Source organism: Podarcis pityusensis (genome assembly GCF_964106645.2).
Source record: "Podarcis pityusensis genome assembly, chromosome: 1".
In the NCBI taxonomy this organism is placed as follows: Eukaryota; Metazoa; Chordata; class Lepidosauria; order Squamata; family Lacertidae; genus Podarcis; species Podarcis pityusensis.
In genome coordinates this window covers 27,662,044-27,684,780 of record NC_138028.1, presented here as the reverse complement: position 1 = coordinate 27,684,780, position 22,737 = coordinate 27,662,044, and the positions used below count along the sequence as shown (strand labels likewise).

Below are 22,737 nucleotides of genomic sequence, written 5' to 3'. Positions count from 1 at the left end.
ACCTCATGGGTAAATTGCATTTCCTGCCATATTAAAAGGTGCTGCAGGGAATTTCTCCTGTTTACATTTTAAAAGAACACTGCACCACCATTTAGGAACTCTGGTCTGGAAAGCTGATCTGGTTTCCCAGGATACCCTTTTGTTTATGTAGTTGCTGTATATTTTGCCATTTCACATTTTTATTGAAACTACCTACCCAGCACATTTTAAGTTCTGTGTAGCTGGAGTTAAAGTTGTTCAGTGGTTGTAATCCCATTACTTGAATTAAAAGTGCACCAAGCAAGGCCAACTTGTTCTTAGAATAAAAAGCATCTCATAAGAAATATAATATTGTAAGAAATTATTGTATTATCCTTAAATGTTCACGCATTAGCGACTCAAAACAGTTTTAAAATGCAACGGGTGCAAAGTTCTTAGTATAAAAATTCTACACTAGGGGCATCTTATTCTTTTGCAGTGAAATATCTTTGTAGAAGGCTTTCCTGCATTGTGGTTCGCATGGAAAAGAGATATCAACATTCATTTACTGGCACAGCCTTTGATGTAGGTTTTCTGAGCTATTTTTAATGCTTTTTTATTTTTTATTTTAAAAAGGATCCCAGGAAAGTTATAACAGTCCTGACAAACACTTTATTCTTCCAGCGGAAGTGTTGAAGCTTATTATTCTTGTCACTTAAATAGTACTGTAGATTCAAAGTACTCACCCTGCCAAGGTTCGGTGGACACAAAAGCTGCCATTGACTAAAAGTGCAGAGTTATTCTTTTTGCACAGTCTATTTTATATCTTTTCATGCACCAGCCTCTCTCTTTCTCTTTCTCTTTTTACAAACAATATTTTTCCACACCCTCAGGCCTCTATAAATGTGGAGATTTATGAAGGAAACAATTTGTTTTTATGGCCAGCACAAGAGTAGCCTGTTTTATTAATTATTGTAACACTCTGGATCCCTGGAACAAAAGCAGGATTTATTTATTTTTTTACCGAATGTTTGCCTGCTTTTCAGTCAGAATTTCTTCAGAATTACAGTTGGGCTGTAAACATTGACATCCCTTTCACTATAAGACCTACTTTTCTGAATAAAAGTAAATACAGTGGTACCTCGGATTAAGAACTTAATTTGTTCTGGAGGTCCGTTCTTAACCTGAAACTGTTATTAACATGAGGTACCACTTTAGCTAATGGGGTCTCCTGCTGCCACCACGCCGCTGCCGTGTGATTGCTGTTCTCATCCTGAAGCAAAGTTCTTAACCCGAGTGTCAGGGAACTGCCATCGGAAGGAAGGGAGGTGGAAGGGCTCACACAGGTTGGGAGAGACTCAGCAGCTGAAGAGGGAACCAGTAGGGGGAGAAGAGCTGAGCTGAGGGAAAGTGAGCAGGAGGGATGGCTCCGAGACACTTCCAGCGAAAACAGTGGGGAGGTTTCAGGACCTCCTGTAGGGACACCCACTCCTCGCCGGAAACTGTCACGCAGAGAGTCCAGAAGACGTGTTTCCGTTAAGGAGCTTTTATGTTGGAAGCGATTCCGGAAGCAACCACTGTCGGAATCTGCAAGCGACTGACAGAGCCATGTTTAAGGGGCTCCGTTACAGACAGAGGTTTGCAAACATGACCAAACTCTGAGGGACTTGGATTTTACGCACAAGCAGCTCATCGTCCCATCACAGCATTCCGACAGTCTCTGTGAGCAGTTTGTGCAGGAGAAGGCATCATGAGCAACCCAGCCGGAACCGGAGAAGCAGGAGCTGGAGCGGGTCCAAGCCTGGAGGAAAGGTACCGGGCGTTGGAGGTCCAGCTAGCGCTGCAGACGGCGAGGCTCGAGGAGAGGAGGGCTCAAGATGCAGAGAAGGGGAAAACCACCCCGCTCGCCAGAAAGTTGCCAGGATTGGTGCAGAAGTTTGGGGGGGAGCCCAAGGACTATCATTTCTTTAGGACAGAGATGCAATATGCCCTTAATCTGCAGTTTGATGACTTTCCCGACGAGGAATCGCGGGTGGCTTTTGTGATTGGGCATCTCGAAAAGGGGGCGAAAGACTGGGTGAGGCCCCTGATGGCAACAAACAATGACATCCTGAAGGATACGAGGAAGTTTTTTCGTGCAATGGATTTGATGTTTTCCAGCGATATTGAGCAGGGAGTGGTACGCAGACAGTTAATGGCGTGCAAACAGGGGAGCCGATCTGTGCGTGAGTACTGGACTGAGTTTACCATGTTGATCCATAAATTGGGGTGGGATCTATCGGCGGAACCCATTCAAATGCTCTTTGAAGAAGGGCTTGCTTCGGCGGTAAAGGATGAACTTTCCCGGGCGCCCAGGGCGGAGTCTATGGACCAGCTGACCAAATCAGCGCTGACCATAGGAGCGCGCCAAGAGGCGAGAGCCTTGGAGAGGCGGGAAGGGAAGGGGGAACGTTGGAGGGAGCTTCGCATTCCAGAGATTCCAGAGCCACCGTTCCCGCCGGGAGAGCCGATGGAAATTGGAACAGCGCGCGCGCGCGCAGTTTCAAAGCCCAGTGAAGAGCGGAAGAAGGAGGGAAAGGGCGCCAAGAAATGTTATCTCTGCCAACAGCCAGGTCATTTTGCCAGAGTCTGCCCCCAAAGAAAGGAATGGCAAGGAATGGCGGGAGCTGTTGGGGAGAGGGAGGAAAAGGTACCGGAGCAAGTAAAAGCCAACGCCTGGCTGCCACCGTCGGGGCACAGCAGCCAGGCCAAAGAGCAGTGAAAGTGCCCACGCCGGAACCTCCTAAACCCGCCCTAGTGATAGAGGTGTTACTAGAGCTGCCTAACGGACACCCACTAAAGATAAAGGCGCTATTGGACTCAGGCAGCTCCTGCAATTTCATGAGTAAGGAGTTTGCTGCTGAGCACCAGATACAGACTATCCCTTTAAGTAACCCTTTGCAGGTGACCACGATCGATGGAAGGGAGCTGCTGGGAGGAGAAGTCAGCCAGCAGACCGTCCCAATGATAATGAGGGTAGCAAGACACACTGAGCTAATAGCGTTTAATGTGGCTACCTTGGGAGGAGCTCCCATTATTTTGGGGATGAGCTGGCTAGCGTTACATGATCCGCTAGTGGGCTGGCATCAGAGAGTGGTCTCCTTTGGGTCAGCACATTGTCTAGAACACTGCAAAGAGCGGGAGGCTCAAGGAGGGGCCAGAGCCACTCTAGCAGGGACGGAAGTAACGGAGAAGGGGAAGGTTCCCCAACAATACGCCGACCTGAGCAACGTCTTCAGCGAGAGGGAGGCAGACAAACTACCCCCACATAGGCCCTTTGACTGTCAAATCAATTTACTCCCTGGGGCACAGCTCCCTGTAGGCAAGCTGTACGCCATGTCAGACAGAGAGATGCAGGAGCTAAGAGAGTTCATTGACAAGAACCTGAAGAGAGGGTTCATCAGAGAGTCCAGGGCGGTGGGGGGCAGCCCAGTGTTTTTTGTGGACAAAAAAAACACGGACAAACCCAGGCTTGTAGTGGACTTCAGGTCCTTAAATGCAGTGTCAGAACCAGTGACTTTCCCGATGCCCAGAATTGATGACATTTTGACAAGGGTCAGGAAGGGAAAGATTTTTACTAAACTGGACCTGAGGGGGGCGTACAACCTGATACGAATAAGGAAGGGGGATGAATGGAAAACCACCATGTTCACCCCTTTGGGGGCATTTGAATATTTAGTTATGCCCTTCGGCCTACAAGGAGGCTCCGCGTGCTTTCAATCGTTTATGAACCACGTCCTGGGGCCTTTGCTTTACAAGAATTGTGTGGCCTTCTTAGATGACGTGTTAGTATATTCAGAGACTGAGGAGCAGCATGTAAAAGACGTCAGGGAAGTGTTGGGCAGACTGCAAGCCAATCAGCTGTGGGTGAAGCTAGAGAAGTGTCAGTTTCATGCCAAGGAGGTGGAATTCCTGGGGTACCGCTTGTCGGACAAGGGATTGGCCATGGATCCTGGCAAGGTCCAAGCGGTACTGGAATGGAAAACACCGAAAACAAGGAAGGATGTGCAAAGATTCCTTGGATTTGGAAACTTCTATCGGAAGTTCATCAGAAATTTTGCCCACTTGACGGCTCCCATTACGGACTGTCTCAGCAGTAAGAGGAAATTCGTTTGGACGGCGGAGGCGGAGCGAGCTTTTGAGGAGCTGAAAAGGGCGTTTGCTTCGGAAGCACAGCTCCTGCATGTGGATTTACAAGAACCGATGCGAGTGGAGACGGACGCATCAGACCGGCTGTGGGGGCGGTGCTTCTGCAGCCTGGGAAGGAGGAGTCAGAGTGGAGACCGTGTGCCTTTTTTTCGCGAAAGCTGAACAAATCTGAGAGGAACTACACGGTGTATGACCGAGAACTACTTGCCATTCATGAAGCGTTCAGGAGATGGAGGCATTTATTAATTGGGGCACAACATAAGGTGCAAGTGTGCACGGACCACAAGAACTTAGAGTATTGGAGAACGGCACAAGTGCTCAACCAACGGCAAGTGCGATGGGCCCAGGAGTTCTCCAAATTTCACTTTGAAATTTGTTATGTGCCAGGTCCAGAAAATGTTAGGGCGGACGCTCTCTCACACAAACCTGAATATTTGGAAGGGGAGGGGGAACCCGAAGAGAGACATGTCATCCCAGAGGACCGCTGGGTGTGTGGGGCGGCATTGGTGGGGCAAAGAGAACTGGTAGAGGAAACAGAGAATGATGAATATGCCCAGAATAAGCTCAGAGGTCTTAGGGGTGAGGGAGAGGAACCAGGGGGTTTTGAGGAAAGAAATGGAGTGTTGTATTACAAAGGGGCACTGTATATCCCCGAAGGAGACTTAAGGGGGAGGGTACTCAAGCAGTTGCACGACAGCCCCACGTCGGGGCATTTTGGGCAACACAAAACCATGTGGTTGGTCACCAGGGAATTTTGGTGGCCTAAGGTGAGGGAAGATGTACGGGACTATGTAAGAGGGTGTGAGCAATGCCAGCGAGCCAAAGGGGAGAGGCGGGCACCGGCGGGGCTATTAGAACCCTTACCAACCCCAGAACGACCTTGGGAGGCAGTGTCGATAGATTTTATGACTGATCTGCCGAAGTCCAATGGGAAAACAGCCATCATGGTGGTGGTAGACCTACTAACAAAGATGTGCCACTTTGTAGCCTGTTCGCATGCAGTCACGGCGGAAGAGACAGCGAAGTTATTTGTAGAACACATTTTTAGGTTGCACGGGGTGCCATTGAGGGTGGTCTCAGACAGGGGAAAACAATTTACTTCCAGGTTCTGGAGGAAGCTCATGAGCTTACTGCAGGTGGAGGTCAACTTTTCGACTGCCCGGCACCCTGAAACCAACGGGCAGGCGGAAAGAGCAAACGGTGTCCTCCAGCAATACCTGAGGTGTTATGTCAATGACAGAGAGAATGACTGGGTAGAGAGGTTGGCGCTGGCGGAATTTGCCTACAACAATGCAGAGAATGTGTCCACAGGGATGAGCCCCTTCTTGGCTAATTATGGGTGTCATCCCAGGGCATTCCCAGGGGGAGGAGGGGAGAGATGGAGCGTCCCGGCAGCCGAGCATTTTGTAGAAGAAATGGAAGCAATCCATCGTCAGCTCCAACTCAACTTAGAAAGGGCGAAGGAAGAATACAAGAGGCAGGCAGACAAGAACCGAAGGGAAGGTGAAACCATAAGGGTGGGAGATCGGGTGTGGCTGTCAACCCAAGGGTTGCCGTTCAAAGGAGGTTGTAAGAAATTAAGACCCAGGAGGTTGGGTCCCTTTGAGGTCATTCAACAAGTCAACCCAGTGGCTTTCAGGCTCCGGTTACCCAACCACATGAAACTGCACCCAGTATTTCACAGGTCGTTACTGTCACCGTATGAGGGGGGACGAGAAGGGATGTCCACTCGGGGACCGATCATAGAAGAAAGGGAATGCAGCAGCCATGTGGCAGAAATCCTCGACGCCAGGTGGAAGGGGGATCAGGTGGAGTATTTGGTAGCGTGGGAAGGAGAACCGGAGTCAGAAAACACTTGGGTAATGGCAGAAGATATCAATGACGAGGTATTGATAGAAACGTTCCATCAAAGGTTCCCAAGGAAACCTCAGCCTGTGGAGAGGTTCCGGAGGGAATACTTTGGGACCACCGATGAGGAGGAGGAGTTGGAAGGATTCGCGGATTCGGAAGGGGAAGGGGAGATGGACTCTGAGGAGGAGGAGTACTTCGAGACCAGGAACCGCAACAGGTGGAGAGAAGTGTTCGAGACATCGGAAGGTGAAGGAAGTTCCTTCCGGGGTTTTGCCTCCTCACCGCCCATAGAGGAGGGGGCGGGAGGGGGTGAAGGGGGCCCTGGAGGGGAGGTGGATGTCAGGGAACTGGCATCGGAAGGAAGGGAGGTGGAAGGGCTCACACAGGTTGGGAGAGACTCAGCAGCTGAAGAGGGAACCAGTAGGGGGAGAAGAGCTGAGCTGAGGGAAAGTGAGCAGGAGGGATGGCTCCGAGACACTTCCAGCGAAAACAGTGGGGAGGTTTCAGGACCTCCTGTAGGGACACCCACTCCTCGCCGGAAACTGTCACGCAGGGAGTCCAGAAGACGTGTTTCCGTTAAGGAGCTTTTATGTTGGAAGCGATTCCGAAAGCAACCACTGTCGGAATCTGCAAGCGACTGACGGAGCCATGTTTAAGGGGCTCCGTTACAGACAGAGGTTTGGAAACATGACCAAACTCTGAGGGACTTGGATTTTACGCACAAGCAGCTCATTGTCCCATCACACCGTGGTTCCCAATTAGCCAAGTACTGCAGACCTCCTGTTTTTCAAAAGCTAAGCCATGGACCACCTACTTTTGAAAACGTTGATATTTCTATGTTAGTTTTTGTTATGTGAATGGTACCACGGACTTCCTGGGTGGGTTATGCAGACCCCCTGGGCTCCACAGTTCACCAATTAGGAACCAATGAGGCAATACCAGATAGGGAAAGGTTACTTAAAAGACAGCCACCTATAACATTAAAGTCAACTTTAAAAACAAAACAAAACTGCATTCTCCATAGATATCCAGATGTTTCAGATAAGTGACCTTGTGTTAATTTCCATACGCATTTCATTTCTCTTCTATTCTTTAATCTTTCATTTTTTTATTCTTCTGAATAAATAATTCAAGTAGGTCTGCAGCTATTCCTGCTAATTGTGTACCATACGGCAACATATAGTATACACCAGTGACTTAGCATTATCCTGCAAATGGGTGTGTAATATAGCATTTGTTACAGCAGTATGCACAATTAACAGGAATAATTCCTCGCTATTTGCTATTTAAGTGAACACCATTCATCAGAGCTCAGAGTTGTGTTGTTAGGTAAGTTATATGTGAATAATGAGTGCAACCCCAATTAGATATGCTCTGGATTTAACCTTAAACTACTTAATATTCTTGTCAAAACTGATGCAAATTGTACTCCAAATAAAACTCTTCCTTTTCCTACATGGACTGCAAATTTAAAGAACAGCAACTTTCTTAGATACTCCCTTCAATACTGCTACAGGCCCAAAGCACAAAAACAACAGAGGGGAGTTTAAGATTCCCCACTTCCTGGTGAATGCTTTGGCAATAATTGCTTTTTTATGACAGTAACCGCTGCAAGAGATTCCAATAACACACATATATACCTATGACAGGGACGCGGGTGGCGCTGTGGGTTAAACCACAGAGCCTAGGACTTGCCAATCAGAAGGTCGGCGGTTCGAATCCCTGCAACGGGGTGAGCTCCCATTGCTCGGTCCCTGTTCCTGCCCACCTAGCAGTTCGAAAGCACACCAAAGTGCAAGTAGATAAATAGGTACCACTGCGGCGGGAAGCTAAACAGCGTTTCCGTGCGTTGCTCTGGTTCGCCAGAAGCTGCTTAGTCATGCTGGCCATATGACCCAGAAGCTGTACGCCGGCTCCCTCCCTTGGCCAATAAAGCAAGATGAGCGCTGCAACCCCAGAGTCAGTCACGGCTGGACCTAATGGTCAGGAGTCCCTTTACCTATGACGATTATTTTTCTAAGGGAGGTTGTGACTTTGCAAAAGAGTGAAATTCTTCTGGAAGGTCAGGGAACACTATGGCCATTGCTCCCATCACCCCGACCACTAGCCATGATGGGTGCAGCTGACAGGTGTTTTAAACCAGGCATAGGCAAATTCTTCTGATTATCTGAATGTTTCACATTAATTTCTTCAAGGATAACAAACGGACTGATAAATCAGTATTTTTCAATCCAGAAAGTCAGTCTCTCTCTCTCTCTCTCTCTCTCTCTCTGTGTGTGTGTGTGTGTGTGTGTGTGTGTGTGTGAGAGAGAGAGAGAGAGAGAGAGAGAGAGAGAGAGAGAGAAGATGCATGTGTGAGATCTGAATTGGTGCAGAAGTGATGCTCTTGATCTGCTGCCCAAAATGAGAGGATCTGAAGCACGCTATCGGCTTCTTTCCTTCCCTCCTCTCACACTAATTCTGCTATCTACAATTTACTGTATCCTGTTTATGTACTTATTTTCATTTTTTGAATTTCTATTCTGCCCTTCATCTGGGGACCACAGGGCAGTTTACAATATGAAAACACAAAATACATAACATAGTAACAAACAATAACCCCCACAAACACAGTTTAAAAGACCATAAATTGTTTAATTAGCCAAAGGTCTGTGAGAAGAGAAAATATTTTGCCCAGTACCCAAAGATATGTAACAAGGGCGCCAAGCAAGCCTCCCTGGGGAGAGCATTCCACAAGTGGGGAGCCACCACAGAAAAGGCTCGTTCTTGTGTTGCCACACTTCAGACCTCTCATGGAGGGGGCACACAAAGGGCTTCCAATGATGATCACGGGGTCCAGGTCAGTTCATACAGAGAAAGGCAGTCATTCAGGTGTTGCGGTCCTTAGCCGTTTAAGACTTTACAGGTCAAAACCAGCGCTTTGAATTGGGCCCAGAAACTAATTGGCAGCCAGTGCAGTTGGGCCAGGATTGGTGTTGTATTCTATGGCATTTCATATGCATCAGCAAAGTCATGAAGCATGATTACCAGATTTGTGCTCTATAATTATAGCCTTGATTATGAGGAATCCCAATAGTGTTAACCACATTTAGCACCAATGGCAACGTAATATTACAGAATGTTTAAAGCAAACCATGAAGAGAAGAGGAAGTTTTCCGGTGAGAAAGCAGGAAGAAGGAAGCTTGTGGGTGGATCTTTGCAAACTCTTGCTCACGGTTAAAGAGATCTAGAATGTTACATCTGCACAGGGATGAGGCTGACAGACAAAAATTGCCCCTCTCTAATCCATCCAGAATCCTCTTTAGAGATTTGTGATGCACAGAACTTTTAACTGGCATAATTCATATATGTACAATAAAGCAAAATATCTGCAATACAGATAAAAAGAATCTATAAGATGTTCCCTCCTTTAATTCATGAGGGAGAAGGTAAACAGAGCAAAATTATGCCACAGAAATCTTTTTGTATGCAAGGCTGTCTACAGTAATCCAATTAATGAATTAGCGGAGATCAAAGGGCAAAGGATTTTCATTGCTCTTATCAAATGAATATTTACTGTTTTTATTACATTTTGTTAATGTTTCCTTTTGTAGAATTGGTTTTAAACACTGGTTAATTTAGAAGATTAGCTTTCTTTTAATCTTAAGGTTTCTTTAAAAAACAAAAGTTTTAGTTTAATATAAAACTAATTGTCAATTACACTTCAAGGATGCTCAGTCCAGTTATGAAAGATTTAACGATTCAAAGAGTGTGCTCGGATGATACAAATATTTCTCCTCCCTTACGCAATTTAGAAAAACTAAGAACAAAATCCATGCAAAAATAATTGTCTTTAATGAACATCAGCTTATGCTGTATAGAAAAATATAACATCTAATGCTTCGGATACTCCATAATTATGAAGTTTAAATGAGGCAGCTGCATACATTAGCAGAAGCTAAGAACTACAATAATGGATAGTAGCAATCACTTTTATAATAGAAGAAAAATAACAGAACTTCCCATGTACAAGATTAGGACTAAGTATTCATAATGTGACATTGTGAAAGGCCTTATCTACAGAATCTGGCAACTAATAAAGACTGCAAAATTAGCAGGTCAAAACAGTACTGGTATATGTATCTGAAATTTCACGTGCTTTAAAAACTATTTTTTTGCGTTTAAATTAGGAGGAAATAATTCTACATAGTGGTGGACGAGCCCTCCTCCCTAGCTTAAGTCAGAATGGACTCAGGGAAAACACTTAAAACAACAACAACATTGCATCACTCCGCACAGATCAAATCATTTGCAAAGCTTGATCTGAGTTGGACCTCCAGCCTCTCTGGACCAGGAGTGAGGAACCTCCTTCAGACTAAGTCAGTGCTGATGGGAGGGGGGCTGGAGGGGAAAAATGGGGCCCAGGGATCCATAACAGATGGGGCAATGGAAAGAAGAGTAGGGGGAAAGCCCTCTGCAAGTGAGCAGTACAAACCTCAGCCAATAGCAATTTGCCCCAACCTTGGCGACCAAGTAAGAGGGGCTAAAGAGGGGAGAAGGTGGCAAAAAGAGAGGAGAGGAAATGGGCGCACCCTCCCCATTTTGATTCTGGCAGTGACTACCACTGGCTTCAGCCCATCCACTGCCAGCATACGGCCTCTGGCAGATTACCCTGAGGGAATGTGGCCCTCAAGAGAAAGAAGGTTCCCACTCCCTTCTATAGACCACATGCACTATGATCCAGTGCAATGGAAACACAATGCAAAGTCGGGAGGTATGTAATCAGCTTTGTATCATTTGCAGACTGAAAGCAACAATCAGACTGAAGACCAATCATATTCACTGGAGTGGTTTCTGTACCAGATATGGGGGAATAAGCAAACACCAGCAATTTACACTACCATTTTCACTAACATTCTCCTGCATCCTACTTAAAGGTATGTCTGAATCTGAAAATGTTGAAGACTGTTTATTTGACTCAGTGGTTGAAGTCATTTAAGTCATTTAAATGTTTTAAATCAATGATTTAATCAATGATTTAAATCAATCATAAAACAATCACTTAAGCAAAACTACATGAATTCTAACCTTTGAATCAGGCCTGTCTCCAGATCTAGTTAGTTGCTCACTAAATCATGTTCCTCTTTTCCACTTTCATGTCTTTTTTCATCTCTCTCTGAAAACTATCAGTCTCCAGCGTAAGAAAATCAGTGACATTTGGATCTCATAAAGTCTTAAAAGACTTACAAAGATGTGTGCAAATACTGCTGATTGGATTACCATTTCTTTCTAGTAACAAAATGTTAACAGGAAAAAAATTATAACCACCCAAGCATCTTGATGCCACTGTGAGAATGAGACAGCTAAATGATACATTTGGGTGACTCAGAAGGGAGAAATAAAATTAAAACATCCAGAAATGCTAGCACACAAATCTACTCATTGTTCTTGGCACCATCTCATCCTCAATGGATTTTATTTCCCCCCCAGTATTTTTTTCAATACTGTATAGATATGCATAGTTGCAAAATGAACTGCAATTCTTCTGGGAGTTTAAATGATAGTGGGTGTGACTGTTTCCAATTCCAAAATACTTTTCATGTTTCTGAGTTACACTCCCAATTGCTTTTCTTCTTAGCTGAGCATAAACACTGCCTCTCTAGATGAGAATTATAACTTTTCCATTGTTGTTTTGATAGAAGGCTGTTATGTACTGAGTTGAATAGGATCCAAACTGTAGCAGTCTGATTGGTCCTAGAACAATAGGATCCAAAAGGCAGCAGTCTGATTGGTCCTAGAACAATAGGATTCAGGATGCAGCAGTCTGATTGGTCCTAGAACAATGCAGCAGTATGATTGGTTGGCAGGAACCACCCAATCCTGCTCCAGATAGAAGTGAATCCACAACCTGATTGGCTTACAGCAGAATTCCAGAATTAGCCAATCATGTGCAGCCCATTGTGTAAATAATGTATATAAAGCAGATACTGTGAGGGGACATTATTCATTCCTCCTCACCACTATGAGCTGAATAAAGAGCATGAAATCACTTTGCGACTCTGAGTATATTTCACTGGCGACGAAGGTGGGATCCCGCTGAGCTGACTGCCACACACAGCACCGCAGCACCGCCAACTGCCGCACCGCTGCCTCGCACCGTGTATCCAGGCTTCAGCTCCGGGGCACAAGGAACTCAGAATGGCAGCCAACAGCAGCTTCTCGCCATTCAACCCAGCATCTGGAGACTGGGAAGCGTACGCCTCCCGTTTCACCTTCCTCCTAGAAGCCAAAGGGGTCACCGACGAAGAAGACGCCAAGAAGAGGGCGATATTCTTCAGCGTCTGCGGAGAGGAGACGTTTGAAATCGCCCGGGCTCTCCTTGCGCCTGAAGACGTCGCTACTGTTCCATACAAAACAATAATGGAACAGCTGAAGGGGCACTTTTCGCCGCAGCCCTCAGTGGTGGCTCGTCGAAATGCCTTCTACGCAAAGCGGCAAGCCCCTGGGGAAACCATAACTGGGTTTGTGACCTCTCTCCGCCAAGCCGCCCGGTTCTGCAACTTCTCAGAGCTGGAGAACATGCTTCGTGACCGCCTCGTCGGTGGCCTGAAGGATGAGAAGCTGCAACGGCGCCTCTACGCTAAGAAGGACCTAACGTTCCAGGTCGCTCTGGAGGAGGCCCTGGCAACAGAAGCTGCCGAGAGGTCGACCCAAGAGGCACGGCCGAGCCTGCCATCCCAACCGAGGGTCCACCATGAAGACCTCACCGACGACTCAGGATCCGACAGGGAGGAGGTGCACCGAGTACAGCAGCGCACTCAAGCAGCGCACAGACCACAGCTGCCTCGACGAGAAGGAGGGAACTGCGCAAGCTGCGGGGAGAGTCACGAGAGGAGGACCTGCCGTTTCCGCAACGCAGAGTGCAGGCAGTGCAGAAAATCGGGACACATCGCCCGGGTGTGTCGGGCTCGGCCCACCCGACACCAGGCATCAGATGACCAATCCAAGAGCCCCAGGTCCCGGGGCCCAACGCACCAAGGCAACTCGACGGAGCTCACGGACTTCCAGGTATACCAGTTGCCCCACCCCAACGTAGAGAAAATTTATGTAGAGGTACAGATAGAGGGGGCCCCATGCCGCATGGAGCTTGACACGGGTTCAACTCTATCCATAATCTCGGCAAGGACCTTAAGGAAACTGTGTCCCACTGGGGGTCCCAAACTCAGGCCGGCCCCATTCACCCTCCGGGACTTCCAGAAACGTAAGGTCCCCACAATGGGGGTGGGGACCTTCAGGGTGCAATACCGAGGGCGGACGCGGCAACTGGACTTGCTTGTGGTCAAGGGCCCCTACATTAGCTTACTGGGATTGGCATGGTTTGGACCACTGGGGCTAGCTGTCACCGGGGTGAACCACACTAGCTTACAAGTGGACGTGGACGCCATATGCAAGGAATTTCCAGGGGTTTTCGATGGGAAATTGGGACAGTATACGGGCCCCCCCATTGCGCTACAGCTTGACCCCGCAGTACGACCGGTCAGGCTCAAGGCCCGCCGGGTCCCGTTCGCCTTGAAACCCCGTATAGACGAGGAATCGGACCGACTCGTAGAGCAAGGAGTGCTGGAGCCGGTGCCTAATGCTCCCTGGGAAACCCCAATCGTCACACCCGTCAAGCCTAATGGTTCGGTCCGCATCTGCGCAGACTACAAATGTACCATAAACAAGGCCCTCACGGCCCACGCATACCCAGTGCCAGTGGTCAGCCATGTCCTTGCCACCCTGGCTGGGTCGAAAATTTTTGGCAAGCTGGACTTGGCCCAAGCATATCAACAGCTGCCAGTAGATGAGGCCACAGCAGAGGCACAGACGATTGTGACGCACAGAGGAGCGTTCAGGGTAAAGCGGCTGCAATTCGGTGTCAGCGTGGCACCAGGCCTATTCCAGAATATAATGGACTCTCTCCTTAAAGGGATTCCTGGCGTCACCCCCTTCTTCGATGATGTGTTGATTGCCGGCCCCACACCAGAGGAGTTTGAGGACCGCCTCCGCACCGTTCTGCACCGTTTCCAGACGGCGGGTCTCAAGGTGAAGCGGGAAAAATGTCTACTAGGAGTGCCTCAGGTGGACTTTCTGGGATTTATGGTGGACGCAGAAGGGGTCCACCCGACTGGGGACAAGGTACGGGCCATTTGTGATGCCCCAGCGCCCAAGAGCAAGACTGAACTTCAGGCCTTCTTGGGACTATTGAACTTTTACCATTCCTTCCTTCCCCACAAGGCGGCAGTAGCGGAGCCCCTACACAGACTCCTGGACAAGCGGGCCCCTTGGGTGTGGGGCCAGCGCCAGGAGGCCGCATTCCAGGCAGTCAAGGACTTGCTTGTCTCAAACTCGGTCTTGGCACACTTCGACGAGAGGCTGCCGGTGGTGCTAGCATGCGACGCCTCACCCTATGGCATTGGAGCTGTCCTGGGGCACCAACTCCCGGATGGAAGAGAGGTACCGGTGGCGTACTTTTCCCAGACACTCAACACAACCGAGCGGAACTACTCGCAAATCGACAAGGAGGGTCTGGCAATCGTAAAGGGAGTAAAAAAATTCCATGATTTCTTGTACGGGCGGCCCTTCACCGTGGTGACTGACCACAAGCCGTTGCTTGGCTTGTTTGCCCCCGAAAAGCAGACCCCCCAAGTGCTGTCTCCTCGCGTCCTCAGGTGGTCAATTTTCCTTGCCAGCTACCAGTATGCACTGATTCACCGACCTGGGAAGGCGATGGGCCATGCGGACGCCCTCAGCAGGCTACCACTACCGGAAACAGGCCCTGACCCAGCACCTGCACAAGAGGTTATGAGCCTGGAGCTGCTTCCCGACCGCCCCATTCAGGCACAAGAAGTTGCACACCATTCCAAGAAAGATAGGGTCATCTCCCGGGTCCTGGACTGGGTGTGGAGGGGATGGCCCAGCAGCAGCCCCGGGCCAGAATTCGCCGGCTACACAACCCGCAAACATGAACTGTCGGCCCACAAGGGGTGCCTGTTATGGGGAAGCAGAGTCGTTGTTCCCCAGCCCCTCTGCAAAAGGGTCCTCACAGCCCTACACGAGACACATCCAGGGGTAGTAAGAATGAAGGCCCTTGCCAGGAGTTATGTGTGGTGGCCGGGGATCGATGGAGAGATAGAGGCCTGGGTCAAACACTGCCAGGCCTGCCAAGAATCCCGCCCAGATCCCCCAAGGGCCCCAGTCCAGTCCTGGGAGTCCGCCCGAGCACCATGGTCACGCCTGCATGTGGATTTCGCTGGCCCCTTTCAGGGGAAAACATTCTTCATAGTGGTGGACTCCTACACCAAATGGCTGGAAGTCGCACTGGTACCGTCCACTTCCACGTCCGCAGCCATCCGGGTACTACGCAGGCTGTTTGCAACCCACGGGCTCCCTGACACTCTCGTCTCAGACAACGGGACTGCATTTACGTCAGGAGAATTCCAAACCTTCACAGCGCAGAACGCCATCCGCCACATCCGTTCGGCGCCGTTCCACCCTGCCACCAATGGCCAAGCAGAACGCATGGTGCGGACCACCAAGGACACCCTTCGCCGCATGACGCAAGGGGACTGGGAGTACCGCCTTGCCACATTCCTTCTAGCACAGCACAGCACCCCCAGCTCAACGACTGGCCGGAGCCCCGCTGAACTACTAATGGGTCGGCGCCTTGCAATCAGATTGGACCGCCTTCACCCCGATAGAGCTCAGGATGAGGTAGTGGTGGGGGAAGGCAGGAACCCCCGGACCTTCGAGGCCCAGGACCCAGTGTACGCAAAGAATTTTGGGGCAGGCCCAGCATGGGTACCCGCCACAATCACCAGGGTCACTGGCCCCGTGTCGTACGAGGTGCTAACGGATGGGGGGCAATGCTGGCGCCGCCACTGCGACCAGATACGGCGACGATTCCCGGGAGAAAACCAGGAGGAGGACAGGTCAGAGGAGTCCCAAGGGAACAGCGGGGCAGTGAGGCCCATAGAGCAGGAGGGGCCAGCAGGAGAGGCAGAATCAGTAAATACAGAGAGGACCCGTGAGGCCGAAAGGACACCGGAACCAGAACCACGACTGAGCGAGCCGGTTGCACCAGACCAAACAGCCGCATCACAGCCAGCATCCTTGGAACACGAGCCAGAACCCGGAGCCCGGACCAGGGAACACCCCAGGCCACAACGCACACGTAGGCCGCCGGCATACCTTGAGGACTATGAATGCGACCTCCCGGGCAGGACTGGAACTTAGAGGGGAGGGGTGTTATGTACTGAGTTGAATAGGATCCAAACTGTAGCAGTCTGATTGGTCCTAGAACAATAGGATCCAAAAGGCAGCAGTCTGATTGGTCCTAGAACAATAGGATTCAGGATGCAGCAGTCTGATTGGTCCTAGAACAATGCAGCAGTATGATTGGTTGGCAGGAACCACCCAATCCTGCTCCAGATAGAAGTGAATCCACAACCTGATTGGCTTACAGCAGAATTCCAGAATTAGCCAATCATGTGCAGCCCATTGTGTAAATAATGTATATAAAGCAGATACTGTGAGGGGACATTATTCATTCCTCCTCACCACTATGAGCTGAATAAAGAGCATGAAATCACTTTGCGACTCTGAGTATATTTCAAAGGCGATACATGAATTCCTTAAATTAGAGGGGGGGAATGTTTGGCCCTCCAAATGTTGTTGGACTTGAACTCCCATCAGCCCCAGCCAGTGTAGTCAATGGTTAAGGATGATGAGAGCTGGAATCCAATAGCAGCAGGAGGCTTATAGGTTCTCCAGGCCCGATAGTCAGAATTTGCTCCACATCACTGACACTTAATGGAAGTGGTAGGAGTGGGAAAACATGAATACAGGCATCCTCCCACTTACGTGGGGGTTACGTTCCAGGCCCCTGCGTGCCAAAGTGAAATTGTGTAAAGTGCAGCACACCCTCTAAACGCTATTTCCACTGCTCCCTCTTCAATGCATACCAAAAGGACTGTATCCAAAGATATCCGCAACTAGGATTGAAGCTCTGGGGCTGGCAGGAGGATGGGGGGCGTGTGGAAAAGCAGCGACTGCACCACCCCACACATCAGTTGTTAGGCAGGGAGGCTGAGCAGCCTAAACAAAGCCCCACTGAGCCTCTGGAAGATAAAAGACTGTTTATGTATGCAACAGCTGCGGCAAGAATTCTCTTAGCCCAAAAATGGAAACAACAAGAAGTACCGACAAAAGAAGAGTAGCAGATGAAGATGATGGACTTCGCAGAACTGGCAAAGCTGACAGGAAAAAACTGAAACCAGCAAGATCAAGAACTCCAAAAAGACTGGAGTAAATTTATACGATATCTGAAAGATTACTGTAAGCAATTAACATCAATAGCAGGGTTGTCTGAAGATTTGTAACGAGAAATTCTCTATCTTTCTATATTTATTTAAATCTTGAGTTACTTTGTAATGTGTGTAATTAGAAATGGAAAACGTACAAAATGCAATGATATAAAAGTTAATTTTAAAACCATGAGGCGAGAGGGAAGGAAGTTGACAGGCTCTAAAGAGCCAGGGACGTACACGGTCAGACATGAGTTGATCGTGCGTAAGTGGGGGGACATCTGTATATTGATGTCACACCTACCACAATATAAATTATTCTAGTCTTTAGGCAAGGGGAGGGAGAAAGTAAGATTCAGTAGCCAGTTTCTGAAGCAACTGCATGTTTACTGTCACAGCGTATATGGTCCTAAAGATCCCCATCAAATGTACATACAGTAGCAAACTCAAGTTTACTGCTCTGGTATGGACGAAAATCCTGACAGTCCTGGTTAGTGACCAACCTATTTTTTCTTATCAGCTCTAGTTTGTCTCATCCCCCCTCCCAAATATAAAACCTTTCCAGGAATGGGAGATACTAGATGCATGGTGTCTGGGGCAGCTGCTACACATTTAGCATAACATCTAGTTTGGCCATTTACCAAGTGTATGTGCACATTTGCTTATTCACCTGCGGATGCAATGAGTAAGGAAGATGTGTCTTCACTTAAAACCTCTTTGGTGTACATCTGACAAGATGCAATAGAGTGAAGCACCCTTCAAACACATCAAAAATGCACAATCTGTTCAAGAACCCGACTTCACTCTTCTTCAAAACCAGGGAAAAGCAGTATGCTTGTGAAACATATGGTTATGGAAGATAAAAGGGAAAGTGGTAGAATAAGCAGAACTACAAAAGAGTTAGCAATGAGAAAAGTAACAAGATCCCATGGGGACATTTCTGTTGAATGTGTATGCAAATACAGAAAGCGCAACACTGAGAATATGAGAAGCCATATCTATATTTTAAAAGCGTGCAGAAAAACAAGGCAAAATGGTGGTGTTAATAGATTGTGCTGGGTAATCGGGCATTTAGATAACAAGATCCCTAGCTTTGTTTCAGTTCTAAGAACTGACTGTACTAAATGCCCGTTTCCCCAAAAGCAAAACAGTAGCTGAAAAATAAATTCTGGGGCTCCCTTCTTCACCCTATATATAGCTGATCACAACTCATTTTAATTAGCACAAAGCTTGCTTTCTGGAGGGGGGACAGGGGGAATTAATTTGCTTTGGAGAACAGATATCATTCACAGATAAATTTCATCATTAGACATCATTAGGAATCACAAAGAGATTTCAGGCCATCTCCTGACATTTACCATATTTACGTGTGTGTGTGTGTGTGTGTGTGTGTGTGTGTGTGTTTTCTGCATATCCTTTGGGTTAAATGAAATAAACAACTCTTTGTGTGTCATTCAAGTGGGAGAAGCACTTCTTAAAGTAAGGAAAAGTGATAAGCATGTTCTGAACTCAAAAGGAACAAACTTCTGAAAATGCTGTCTTCTACTCTCATCTAATATCTGCCTCAATCCAGGTCACAGTATGCCTCCAACATTGCAGTTGGAAAAGTAGCTATTTCACTTCTTGTCTATTTTATAAAACCCCATGTTGCCCAGGTATTTTAATATTCTGAGACACAGCTCTTTGCAAAGCAGTAATTGCAACTTGCTAAGAGATCACAAAGCAAAAATGAAAGACTTGCATTATCAACCAGAATACCAACAGCAGAACCACCCAACTTCAAGTGACTGCTGAAGTGCTGGTGTGTGTGTTTCTTTGTGACTGCTGAAGTGCTGGTGTGTGTGTTTCTTTGTGGCTGATTAGCTGCTCTCCCTGTGCAAAGGTCAGAGGGGGCAGGGTTTCTGTTGAGGCAGGTGAGGAGGAGGTCAGAGGTTGCAGGGCAGCAGCGCGCGCCTAGTGGCACGCGCAGTTTGATCCATCTTTTAGATTTAGGGGAGCTAGTCTCAAACGTTTGTTGGGGGAGACCTAGGTTTTTTTGTGGGGGGAGTTATTTGTCCTGTCTTCACGCTTTTTATGATGGAGGACCGCTGTAGCCACTCCCAACGACACGTTCTCAAGATGGAGTTTTGTAAGTGGTTTTTTTGTTAGTGTTGTTGTGCTATATGAGCAGCTGCTCTGTGCCGCCACAGGGAGGAAGGGGAGGATATAAGTATGAGGAAATAAATAAATATTACCATGAACCCAGTTCAGCCCTTCCTATCCATAACATGCAGTTCAACAATATCTTGTGCTCTAACATCACTGCATTGTTGATTTCCCCACCCTTGCTCCACATCATTGGCTGATGCTGGCAAAGTGTGTGTTTGTTTGTATGTATGTGTGTTTGCAGGAAATGTGCAGAGTAACGGGCATCAGAACATGAAAGAAATTGTGCTATATGTCATGGACGGTAAGGGAGGAAGTTGACATGGGGCTGCCATTTTCAGCTTCATGTTCCTGATAACTTGTATCTCTGCACTGCAGAACTGGAATGTTTACTGCCTGTTAGATAAATCAGGGTTGAACTGACCTGGGAAATTAAGAAGGATTTTGTTTTTAATGAATACGGCCTGTCAAGCTCACCTTTCCTCTCTTGGTAAACTTCATCCAGGAGCTGCTCCCGCTTTTCTAATTGGCCTATGAGGTTTTGGTGCTCAGACTCTTTGCTCAGGGTCAAGTGTTTCAACTGCTCTCGGTTCTGCAGCAGCTGACGCCGAAGTTTCTTTTCCTTGGTCTCTCTCTCCTTCACTTCTCCACACAACCACTGAAGTTTTGTCTAGAAGAAAATGTATTTGCATAATACTTAACAAGAAAGGGCCTTCACTGCAGTCTTCCTCAACCGCGCTTCTACGGCAAAGCTTTGCCAAACTCAAAATGCAATAGGCTAAAAGAAGCTTTTCCAGTTTAAAGTCCTGCCAGCCCTGTCAGGGGTTCTTTAGTTGTGATTCCTCTGTTGCAACTGGTCCCTTCCAACTTTACAATTCTGATTCCCACCCCATCATTTTTCTCTCACCCCTCCCCTCACGCTTCATTAAAATTTTCATCAGTTTTGGTTCATGTCTTCTCAAGTGAGATGTATTCATTGGCCGGGTGGGATTCACAGCCCTTCTGCAGGTTCGCCAGGGCAGTTTACAAACCCCAATACAGGCTTTATCCAAGTCTGGCAAATTCTATTTCCTGTCAAGTCCTGAGGCTAAGGACAGATTTCAAAAAGTAATAAAATGGCTGAAAGCTGACAGATTCCATAATCCATCAAGGCGAATCTGTACACAGATTCAGCTTTCTTGATTCTTTCCTGTATGTAGAAGTATGCTGTAAATGGATACCGGTACATCTTGCATTTGGTGATGCTCTTGGCACTACTGCATCAAAAGGTGACCACTACATTCAGCTCTGGCCAAACCAATTACTGAAAATTCCAGTAAAGTGGTACCTCGGGTTACAGACACTTCAGGTTACAGATGCTTCAGGTTACAGACTCTGCTAACCCAGAAATAGTACCTGGGGTTAAGAACTTTGCTTCAGGATGAGAACAGAAATTGTGCGGCAGCAGCGGTAGGCCCCATTAGCTAAAGTGGTACCTCAGGTTAAGAACAGTTTCAGGTTAAGAACGGACCTCCAGAACGAATTAAGTTCTTAACCCAAGAGAACTTAATTCGTTCTGGAGGTCCGTTCTTAACCCGAGGTACCACTGTACAAACTAACATGATCTGCACCTTCCAGACATATGTGGACTGGAATGTAGTTAGTCTTTGAACTTCTCTGATTTTTATGATTCAGTTATCAGCTCAAAATGTGTATTTCATGATAAAATACATTTAGAAGAAAATATGCTATTTGATTCTATTTATGTTGCACCCAAGTTTCATACATATTCATTCATAAGTCCTTTTGTCCCGTTTCTCCACTAATGCGCAGGTTTTTTAAAACTAAAACAAACCTGCACAATAATTTTAATTTATATTTATATTTAAACAATTAAGCAATGGTTTAAAACAAACTGTGGCTTATTGTGGCATGTGAACAAGGACTGCTATGCTATACTGAGCATGAAGAATTAACAATATACTGATAAATGTTTCCTGGGTGGATATCTATGCAAGTAGGTCACTAATGGCACAAATACAGATGGTACAGATCATAATTCCACGACAATTACCCCGAATCCTTAATTTCTTCAGTCTGTATATGAGAGTAAATACCTCAGTAAGGGCTAGCACTTGTTTGCCATGCCATTTATTTATGTATTTATTTTAAATGATATTTATTGAAAAATTTTAGAATTACAAAAGAGAACAAAGCAGAAAAAGAGGGGGGGGGAAACAAATCACATCAAACAATACAAATTCAAAAAACAAAAATACACCACAAACACTCAAGAACAAATCCATCATTCTCAAATCCTCAACTGTCATTACCTTCTTTCTTTGACCTCCTCCTCCTCCCTTTTTTTGTATCCTAGTTGTTAATTGTCGCAGCAAATCCTTTCCATATTTCATAATATTCTGTCATTACATTACCTTAATCTATTTTAATCTTATCTTACTATAAAGAACCTTAAAGCTTAAAACTTAAATCTTATTTTTACCAACTTCTCATAACCATAATATTCTTACATAATTCTTTAAACATTTTTGCTAAAGCCAAGTAATTTCGTTCCAACATTTTTCTAACATTCATCAATTTTATAAAGCAATCCTAGTAGTAAAATAAGAAATAAAAACAATCCAATCTTCATCCAGCGTCCCTTCCTCCTGGTCCCGGGTTTTGTCAGTTCTTATTATCCCGTCGATCTAGCGCATTAACATGGTAACCTTGTATCCGAGGCCCTTAAGTCTCTTCCCTGTCCCTTCCGCAGCTCTTCTTCATATTTATAACTGTATTTTCCTTTGTCTCCTGCTCCTTTCACTCGTGGGAACTCCAGCTTAACAATGTTTTTGACCCTTCTCGATAAATCAGCCCCTTTTCCATAGTCCACACTAAACTCCATGTGGTATTTAAAAACATGTTTCAAAATCCCTCCAAAATTAAGAGCCCCCACAACCCCAAACATCTCACGGCCCATTGCCAGACTTGAAAAGTCCAAACATCCCTGCATAGGGGGGTCTATCCAACCCCCCATTTCCAAACCAAACCAAACTTTATCTTTCCAAATCTGGCTTTTTCCAAGTTCATTTGTCAAGTCCAAAAGCTCATGTTCCTGCTGGGCCACAGCTCCCTTCATCTCTGGCGCCCAATATTCAGCAGCATCCTCTTCCCTCATCTGTTCTGTCAGGGCACACTCCTGATTTAATTCCTGGGTGGGCGCCATATAATTTCCCACTGCCTGTTCAAAATTTCTGATCGCATCAGTCATCAAGTCCGTCTTCTCATGTAG

General features: G+C 47.0%; 1 protein-coding gene and 1 long non-coding RNA gene across 7 annotated transcripts in view; one reads left to right on the top strand and one right to left on the bottom strand.

Annotated features, from left to right (window-relative positions):
• Positions 1-19,098, top strand: part of LOC308459262 — a 40,755-nt gene extending 21,657 nt beyond the window's left edge. Inside the window, exons 3-4 of the long non-coding RNA XR_013977949.1 lie at positions 10,780-10,913; positions 17,170-19,098. This is a non-coding gene — a long non-coding RNA (uncharacterized lncRNA). The remainder of the gene's footprint in view (positions 1-10,779; positions 10,914-17,169) is intronic.
• Positions 1-22,737, bottom strand: part of CEP128 (centrosomal protein 128) — a 205,401-nt gene that overhangs the window by 109,566 nt on the left and 73,098 nt on the right. For all 6 annotated transcript variants that reach the window (XM_080974122.1, XM_080974123.1, XM_080974124.1 and 3 more), the window contains one exon: positions 19,944-20,136. In XM_080974122.1, coding sequence (XP_080830248.1) covers positions 19,944-20,136 — 193 coding nt within the window. The remainder of the gene's footprint in view (positions 1-19,943; positions 20,137-22,737) is intronic.